A 10,049-nucleotide genomic window follows, 5' to 3' on the forward strand; every position below is an offset into this window, starting at 1 on the left:
TCCCCCCGGGTGCCCGCTGTGACCCGCCCCTGCCCCGGTCACAATCACCAGACGGGCGCTAGGGGCAACCGGGCGGCGTCCCGCGCTAACGGCTCCCAGCGGCCCGGCCCTCGCCCGCGGCAGGGAGCGGCTCCCCCTGGCCCCCGCTGACTCTGGGCCTCGGCCCCCGCCGCCGAACGGGCTGGAGCCGCCGGGGGGAAGCGCCAGTTGCCGACCCCACACGGCGCCGCGGGGCGGGCGGCGGAGACCCGCCCTTCCCCCCATCAACGGGGCCGCGGCCGCCCAGGACCCCCGCGGCAGACCCCGCCCCGGCTCCCCGGCCCCGGCTCCGCCAGGTGAGACCCGCCCCACGGGCGCAGGCAGCAGAGCCCAGACGCAGCGAGCTGCGCATGCACCTTAGCAATAAAGAAGCGTCTGCTCCGGGTCCTCGGCTGTTGCCAGCGTCCCCTGCAGGGGCTGGGAGCCAGGAGAGGGGCGCGGCCAACCAGCGAGGGCTGAAGGTAATAGGAGCCCTGGGTAGGGTTGCCAGGTGTCTGGTTTTCCACCGTTGAAAAGGGACCCTGGCGGCTCTGATATAGCACTGCGGACCGGGCTGTTAAAAGTGCAGTTGCGGCGCAGGCAGGCTCCCCGAAGTGGGCAGCATGTACCTGCAGCCCCTAGGCACAGGGGCGGCCAGGGGGACTCTGCGTGCTGCTCCCGCTCCGAGCGCCTGCTCCACAGCTCCCATTGGCTGCGAATGTGGCCAATGGGAGCTGTGGGGGTCGCGCCTGTGGCTGGGGGGAGCGTGCACAGCCACCGGTCCGCATCTCCGCCACCTAGGAGCCAGATATGCTGGCTGCTTCCGGGAGCTGCCTGAGGTAAGTGCCACCTGGCTGGAGCCTGCACCTCGAGCTCCTTCCGGTGCCCCAGCCCTGAGCCCCCTCCCACACCCAAACTCCCTCCCGGAGCCTGAACCCCCTCTGCACCCCAACCCCCTTCCCCAGCCTTGAGCCCCTCCCACACCAAACTCCCTCTGGAGCCCGCATCCCAAACCCCTCCTGCATCCCAACCCCCTGCCCTGAGCCCCCTTCCACACTCCAAATTCCTCAGCCCGAGCCCAGTGAAAATGGTGAGTGAATGAGGGCGGGGAAGAGTGAGCAACAGAGGGAGGGAGGGAGGGATGATGGTGTGGGCGGGGCCTCAGGGCAGGGAAAGGGTATTTGGTTTTCTGTAAATAGAAAGTTGGCAACCCTAGCAGCAGGGCAACCAGAGGAGGGTTGGGTACAAGGCGGTGGGGTGGGGGGATTGAGGGCCAGGCAGAAGGAATGTAGGGCTGCCCCAAGGAAATGCTGCCATCAGCGAATACGCCCTAGTGAGTTGGGCTGGGCTGTGGGTAGCAATCTGTGCTGGGGCAGCTGGCCCCTCCTCGCCATTCCTCCCTGTGCTGAACTGAGAAAGAGTTCTGTGTGGCTCAAAAGCTTGAACCTGGCACCACCAGAAGCTGGTCCAATAAAAGCTGTTACCTCACCCACCTTATCTCTCTCATATCTTTGGACCAAGATGGTTACAGTAATACTGCACAGGGCAGATTAGCACGTTCCTGCTGCCGCAATTGGAAGAGCACAAAGTCCCCCAGGAACCAAAGTCCATCATGGATCTCGCCACCTTCCCTTCCAAGTGCATGCCTTCTACCTGTCTTCTCAAATATAAGCACATAGCAACAAATTCATAGAACCTCCCTTAACAAATAAAACTCAGCTTGGAAAAGAGGAGACTAAGGGGGGATATGATAGAGGTATATAAAATCATGATTGATGTGGAGAAAGTGAAAAAGGAAAAGTTATTTACTTGTTCCCATAATATAAGAACTAGGGGCCACCAAATGAAATTAATGGGCAACAGGTTTGAAACAAATAAAAGGAAGTTCTTCTTCACACAGCGCACAGTCAACCTGTGGAACTCCTTGCCTGAGGAGGTTGTGAAGGCTAGGACTATAACAGGGTTTAAAAGAGAACTGGATAAATTCATGGAAGTTAAGTCCATTAATAGCTATTAGCCAGGATGGGTAAGGAATGGTGTCCCTAGCCTCTGTTGTCAGAGGGTGGAGATGGATGGCAGGAGAGAGATCACTTGATCATTACCTGTTAGGTTCACTCCCTCTGAAGCAGTACTGTAGCTAGAGCTCAGGCTTTTTTACCATCAGTGTCACCAGACCCTACTTTAAGCATGCTGTTTTATTATGGTAGCAGCTAGAGGCCCTAACACCATTGTGCTAGATGATGTGCAAACATGTAATACAAAGGAAAGGAAAGCACATCAGTTGCTGTGGTTGACTCCAGCTGATTCAATTGAGAGGGAATTCTCTATGGCCACAAATGGTCCTGAGTTATTTTGTGTGTATAACTTTGTGAAATTGCTTATCCATAGTTTCTTACATCTGAATGATTTATTTGAATAGTCACAAAGATAGGATAGACAGCATTCTGTATTTATCACATTTATAACTGGTACAATATGTTTTTAGGAGACAAAATAATGTGGGATCCATATGAAACTACAATGAAACATGAATACCCATATAGAGCACCAGTGGAGACTGAAGCAGTACGGTAAGATAATATTGGCTAGATTAATGCTAACTCTTCTGCTAGTTTTGTTTTTGTGATGTATTGAAAACCTGTGTTCATGTCCAGATGAGTAACTGTTGAGTTACAGTGGGCACTTGGTAAAAACAAAACCTAACAGATTTAATCCATGATAGTATGTGACTTTACCCCAGTGTTTGCAGTACTTACAATAGGAAATACATTTACCACAGTATTTGCAGTATTACAGGTAGTAAATGATAGATGCTGCTTTTATACTTTGTGTCTCTATTTCTAACTGCAATTTCTAATGCATTTTTTTATAGTCCCAGAACAGCAAAAGGACATGTGAATCCATATCATCTTAGTGATCCTATTGGCGTTAATACTTACAGAGAAGAGTTCTGTTGGAAACCATATTCCAAGGCAGAACCTATAATGACTGGCTCTTCATCAGGAACAAGGAGAAACAATCCTCATCCTAGTCAAGTAAGGAATGCTATAGCATTCTCCCTCATTTATGGTTGCTTAGGAAAGGTACTGTGGTAGGGCTTAATATTTTGTTTCTGATACAAAGTTTATGGCGCTGTAGTTTTGGAGCACGCCACTGAATGGGGTGCCAGTAGAAGCACTTAGCAACAAGAAACTTTGAAGAGGTGGGTATTATTCTGACTCTGGGATTTGGTAGTTGAAGAAAACAACATCATTCACTAATATGTTTACAGTGTAAAAGAACAATGTCAGGTCTCTTCTATAAGTACTATCTTGGGCAGATATTATTTGGGAGGTTTGGTGGCTCTTCTAATGGTGATGCACGAATATTCCCATTCTGAAATGTGCAGTCTCTGCTCCGTTTTGGGCTGCAGCTACTCCATAGCAGACCAACCATATTATTCCTTCCGTTCAGCAAACTCTGTTGTGTATCACCATCTTCTGTAGATGGTCTCCATTTCTTCATGTATGTCCAGAATATTCAGCCCTTAGCATTTACATCTTTCTATCATTTCCATCCTTTTTTTCAGAACAGTTCCACAATGGTCTGAAAAGAAAAATAAAGACTCATATTTAAATACTGCCCATCTCAAAGGATCCCAAAGCATTTTACAGACCATAAGCACATACCCAAACTAATCACTTCATCCACCTGTGATATACAGCAGTGCACAGTGCTATTACCCAATGTGTATGACAGGAAGGGACAAACGTATCCAGCTGCTGAGTATTTGAGGAGCAGAATGTAATTACTAGCCAGATTGGAATTTGGCCTGAGGTTCACATCCCTGCTTTTGTGTTAAGAGCCAGGGGCTCTTTTTGTCCATTTTCAGCTTGTTTACTTTGGGCATTTGACAGCATTTTGGATCAGGCTCTTTAGCTTATAGTCAATTTCACGGTTTCCTCTTTGTTAGTTTCCTCGGCTGTTTGTGTGTCTCTCTTACACAGCAACTAGGGAGAGAGAGGCATTATAAAAAATAGGAAAAATATGATTATAAGCCCCCCAAAATTGGTTAGGGGTTTTGGGAGAAGAAGTACCTGAAACTATTGTAAATTCATTTTTATTTTGTAATTGGCTGACTAGTTTTCAAGCTGATGTGTCCCTTTTCAAAACTGGCAGCATATAACTGGTGCTTACTATGAACACTACTTGAAACTTCTCATATGGTAGAATTATTGTGGTTAATATACAACAAAAGAGAGAGGCTGTCCAGTGACTATGGCATTGGTCTAGGATGTGGTTCCATTTCCTGCTCTGCCATGGACTTCCTGTGTAACCTTATGCAAATCACTTAGCCTTTCTGTGCCTCAGTTTCCCATCTGTAGAATGGGGATAACCCCTAATAATAATGTTTGAAGGAGAAATAGATTAAAGATTATGAAGCATTTCAAGATCTACTGATGAAAAGTGCTATGTAAGAAATAGGCATTATTATTACTGAGCTTCAAATTATATCTTACTCTGTGGGAGCTGGCTGAATACAATCTAATTTACTGTACATGTGATGCTCTAATTGTAGCCATGCAGATCTACAAAATCCCACTCTTTGTGTTATTAGAGTTTCATGATTTGGAAGGTGCCTCGAGAAGAAAAAGCGCAGCCCTCCAACAGCTTTTCACCCTGGACACAGCCTATTTCTAAACAAGAGGTCGAGGAAGCAATCAGAGCACAGTTCAACTCTACCTATAATGGAGATTATTTAGGATTACGACAGGGTGAGGGCAATGATTTCTCTCTCTTCTTTTAAAATGGTCCATTAAGGGTCCATTAAGACACTGAGGCACAGTGCTGTGGTAATGTCAAGGACAGAGCAGAGGCACATTGCCCCAGCAGGGGCTCCTGGAGGCATTGTGTCTCAGGCAGACACTGTCTCTCTGGGAGCATAAAGGAAGTGTGGACCACAGGGTGCAGCATGTACGTTCTCCCCATTCCATCCCAGCTAAACTGGGGCAGACGGATGGCAGGGTCAGGGCCTCACCCGGAACCCAGCTAACCCCTTTCTTCCCATCTCCTCCCTTTTTCCTCCCCTATTCACATGCCTCTGGCGTTTATCCTTGTAGATCACGGTACCTCTAAGCCTCCCAGTATCCCAGTAGGTTATGGCTAAAAGTACAAACCTGTTACTACTTTATTGAAGACAACTAACTGAAGCTTCATCCCTGGTTCCACTGTTCAGTGCTTCCTCATTGTCCCCTTGACAATCTCTCTTTCTGTGGGGCCCACTGAAATAAATGGAAAGGCTTCCATTCACATGAATGGACTTTGGGCAAGGTCCTAACACATCTTGGAAGTAAAGCACCTGTTGACTCAGAAATTTAGTGCCAGTCTGTTGCAATCTTATCTCCCTCACCACACATCCAGCCTTTCAACTCTTTCCATCTGTAGTGAGGCGCCAACATGGCTGATTAGTAGAGCAAGTCAGAAGATGAGGGGCTTTTTTCATATAGAAAATTTCAACCAAAAAGAAATGCTGCCTTGGTGCCTCATGGGAGTTGTAGTTTTGGTGCTTCATGCTCCTGTTCTCCTCTATAGGCCAGGCTCCCTGGTTAAACTACAACTCTCATAATGCAGCATGGTCTCCCCTTTGCTGAGGGTAGGGCATGCATCATGGGTGATGTGGTCCTGTTGGGTAGGCTGGTCCAAGAGGAGAATGGGAGCGCGTGGCACCCAAACCACAACCCCATGAGGTACTATGGTGGCATTTTAGACTCAAAACATGTAGGTTTTTGATTGGGAACCAAATTTTTTTTTTTAAGTTCTTGAGTATTCAGTTTGTCAATAACAACTTGTAATTTTCCATGGAAGCAGATCCTTTTCGTTTAGATGAAAGCCCAATTTTCAGTTAAAAAAAAAAAAAAAGATTTGCCAGAAAAATTTTGACTGGCTCTACTGGTTAGCTTCCTGTTGTTTACTTCTGACACACACACACGCCCCTCCCTTCCTCCCTCCCTCCTGTTTCATTGAGAAGAAGATATTTTATTGTACCATAAAACTGACACTATTTTTTAACTTCTCCAGGTTTACAAATTAAAGATACTATTCCTGTGCCTCCTGACTGGAAAAAAATAATCCCACATCCTCCAGCAACTGAGTTTAGGCATCATTACCAGGCCCCAGCCCGCATCCATGACTTCATGGACTTTTCCTGGAAATATGGATGTAATGCAAACAGGCATATTCCAGCAAAAGGAGTTGGTAAGAATATATTTGTTTTTAAAACCTTAAATAAGTAAAATATTGTGAACTGATGAAAATCATGGCTTCAGCTCTTTACATGGCATATCTGAGAAATCAGATTCTTTTGAAATCATGTCAACTATTAAATTAGTTCTTCAGTAATCTCTGGTCACTTCTATTTATGTAACTGATTAGTGATGTCTGAAGGTTTCCTGTGACAGGAGGAAATGAGCCTGTTTCTTTATGAGAGTCCAGCATGAGCTTTGCACCATGGAGTAATTTTACACATAGAAGTGCAAATGTGCTTTTCATTTGCTTGTCTCTGCTCCTATTGACATCAAAGGGACCCGAGTGCTCTTGCAAATCCCACCACAAGAACTCTGTTCACCAATATTTGACATGCACAGACATGTCAGGATGGGAAAACCTGGGCTGCTGACCCCTTGCATTGGAAAGTCTGCTGGGAGTGGGGGCACAGTGATGCAATCCCTCATCCACTGCGAGGAGAGGTTCAGAGCTCGCCAGTGCCACACAAAAATTGGTCAAAGCCAACCCAGAAATGGTCAGGGCCAGCCCATTGGGAAATAAACTTGATTTCATGCATCTTCCAGGCAGCCTTTGCCACCCCGGGGAGCTGCTGTTCAGCTAAGTGCTGATTTTTCAACAAGGCATTGAGAAAACTGGAAGATGGCGCTGTTTAAAGAAGATATAGAGCTAGGTGTCTATCTAGGTTCTTATATGACCTTCATCATTGTATCTGAGCACCTTTCACTCATTAATGGGTTTTATCCTCACAACACTCACAACACTGTTAAATAGGGAAGCATTTCCCCCCATTTTACAGATGGGAAATGGAGGCACAGGGTAGATTAAGTGATTTGCACACAGTTACACAAAAAGTCTGTAACTGAGCCAGGAACTGCCCTTAGGTCTATTGAGTCCTAGTCCATGCCTTAGTCCTCCTTCCTACTACAGGTGCCATCTGTGTTCTGCTGGCACTTCAGCCTGTGTTGTCTCCCCCTCTCTCTCATTGGCTTCCTATTGGTGCTGAAATAATATGAGGAGAGGCTGAGCCCAAGGGAAGCCCAGATTGGGGGATCTAGAGAGGGAGGTATAGTTACCCATAATGACTCTTGGGTTGGTCTAAAGCTATGCACCAGAGCCAGTTTAAGGCATTTCAGATCCCTCTTGCAGCTTCCTGGAGGTGGCACATGAATATTTGTTGATCAGAGGTATGAAATACTGCAGCGAAGTCCAGAAGGATGTGTATGTCTCAGTACCATGGCCAAGCTGAAGCCTGACTGAGAGGAAATTCAAAAAACTGTGTTGCCCACTCAATTTAAGGCACCCCGCCTATACCCTACCGAGGGCTCAAGGCATGACCCAATCAATTTAGGCACCCCCACCCTTTCCCTTCCGAGAGCTCAGGGTGTAAGGCACCTATCCTTACCCACGGGGCTCAGGAAGAAACCTGGTCAATTTAAGTACCTGCCCTTTCCCTCAGGGCTCTACGGGTCTGCGGAACCTTTTCCCAGCGAAAGAGCCTTACACAGTTGTGCTCTAAACATCTATTTATTAGCAACACATATACCAAGCAAATCTCTTATGCTCACCACTCCCAATATACCGACAAATTTCACCCGATGGCCAGTCAGAATTCATTCATCTGGGGGTTCCCGGCGATGCCTCTCCACATCACAGTCGTGCAGAGGGATCAGTGTTCTAGCAGCTTGATGTTGCACTGCAATCTGGAAATGGTTCCTAAAGAGCATTGTTTTTCATTTACATTTATATAAGTAAAACTAGCTACCTCCTTCAAATTTACTAAACCTATCACATTATCCCATACTCCTAAATAACAAAGTTTTTAACCAATTACACACTGGCTCCTATGTGTCCTCCTTCCTGCCCAAGTTTTTTACATTTATCTTTCATGCCCAAATTGTAGCTTAGTTGTGACCTTCTCTATTTGTCCAGATAGTCAGCATAAAATGCTGGTCAGAGCTTATTTTACCATTTGTTGAGTCTCTTTCTGTATCCTTTCTAATTTCCAAGCGTCTTTACAACCTCGGTGGTTATAACTCTCCTTAGGGACATTCCTGAGGTTATCAGCAGCCGAACATTCCTTTTTCAGTGTTAATGGTGAACTCCCTGAGTTTCACCCAAGGCTGGTTCAGCATGGGGGAGGGGAGGGGAGTCGATCAGGTCTCAGGCCTACAACTGGTAGCTAAAGCTGGGTATAGACTGGATTCCAAACAAACACTATCCCAAGCTAACTACACAGAGCATTATTATTATTATTATTTATATACTATCATAGATATTAATGGTGCTTTACAATACAGATAAGGCTTCCCTTTCCTTAAGGCACTTAGATGTACTCTTAAGGTGCTAATTCTGCAATAAGATATGAAGGGACTGATTCTATTGAAGGAAAAGGGCCTCAACTAAAATGAGAAGAACAGAAGGAGACTACAGTACAAGGAAGGAGAGGGGAAGATGACGGGGAGAATTATAGGGTTATGCCTGGTTTCACTCAAATGTTTCTACCTGGTTTACCTTTACAGTTCCTACCGTGACATTTTCTCACATCCAGAACCAAGAAAACATTAAACAGATGACCACGTACCAAAGAGATTTTGGGAAAGAATATTTCAATATCATATCAATTTTAAATTCTCTGGATCCAGAACAAGTTAATAAGTACATTGAAAGAGCTCCAAAGCAAGGTAGGGTACTATACTAAAATACAATTTAATCCATCCTGTGTAAATTATCATGCAGGCAGTCACTGGTGAAACACAAGCTATGAAACTTTCTGAATACTGCACTCTTCACACTTGTTGGAAAGGTAGAAAAATCATCTCTCTTTTTTCCTGCAGGGGAGGGTGAACCCTGAGCCCCTTGCCCCTACTGGAGGAATTACTAGGAAACAGAGAATTTTCCCTCCCCTACACACAAATATGTAGGAGAGAATTGTCTGTGCTCCTATAAAAACAGTATCTTAAAAGTGCAGTGGTTGTTGTATCCTCACTCAGAATTTGTAAATGAAATTTTTATATAAAATTAACTATCCCAATGTTCATCGTTCCTGGAATTTATTGCACTTGACAGCTTGAGATTCAAATTAACTCTTTTTTGTTTTTTAATTGTATTGACAGAGAGAGCAATTCTTCAGCACTTTCTTAACACAGTTTGTGGGAGCAAGAGTGAGAAATTCAGAAGGACTTCACCCTCAAAGAAACTATCATCTGACAAACTATCTGAATGCAAATGATACCCAACAATCCAAAAGGAGAAAGGCCTCCAGAATCTGGCTGGTGCTGAATGAGTGGCGTAATTGTAACCTATAATGTCTTTGTGTTCTGTGTGTGTGTGATGAATAATTTGCAAAACCCTGTTTTAAAATAATAAAGGCTGTTGTGCTGCTACCTCATCAAATAGGGTGCTGCCTTTGAGAGCAATAGAATGTTAAAAGGGATTTATGTTTTGTCATTTCTGTACTGTAAATTCCAGCAAAACATTTATTTCTGGCTCAGAAGATCATGTAAGTATGTTGTCAGTCAAAGATGTCATGTACCCTAATTATGATTGTTGCTGTGTAGGGGTAAATGAAATAACATCTCCCACCCTCGAATTCAATCCTCAAACCCAAGATTCAGCATTAGGGCTAAACTCTTGATTTTTAAATATTTTCCCCGTGGCCAACTGCAGTCTTACCTGAATGACATCCCACTACTGACGGACCAGAAGGCCAATACAGCAGATTTTAAGTAGTCAGCCAGCTTGTAAGCCCATCCTTCAAGTAAGCCAGC

The 10,049-nt window shown here is 45.3% G+C and overlaps 1 protein-coding gene across 1 annotated transcript; it reads left to right on the top strand.

The window, feature by feature from the left end:
• The first annotated feature begins 2,507 nt into the window (after nucleotides 1-2,507).
• Nucleotides 2,508-9,708, top strand: LOC112117837 (testis-expressed protein 26). The gene is made up of 6 exons (XM_024215919.1): nucleotides 2,508-2,588; nucleotides 2,891-3,053; nucleotides 4,616-4,772; nucleotides 6,076-6,252; nucleotides 8,802-8,963; nucleotides 9,396-9,708. The coding sequence occupies exons 1-6, from the start codon at nucleotides 2,515-2,517 to the stop codon at nucleotides 9,509-9,511; spliced, it is 849 nt and encodes a 282-aa protein (XP_024071687.1). The 5' UTR covers nucleotides 2,508-2,514; the 3' UTR covers nucleotides 9,512-9,708.
• The last annotated feature ends 341 nt before the right edge of the window (nucleotides 9,709-10,049 follow it).

Source organism: Terrapene carolina, unplaced genomic scaffold (assembly GCF_002925995.2).
Source record: "Terrapene carolina triunguis isolate 2854851 unplaced genomic scaffold, T_m_triunguis-2.0 Scaffold139, whole genome shotgun sequence".
Classification (NCBI taxonomy): domain Eukaryota; kingdom Metazoa; phylum Chordata; order Testudines; family Emydidae; genus Terrapene; species Terrapene triunguis.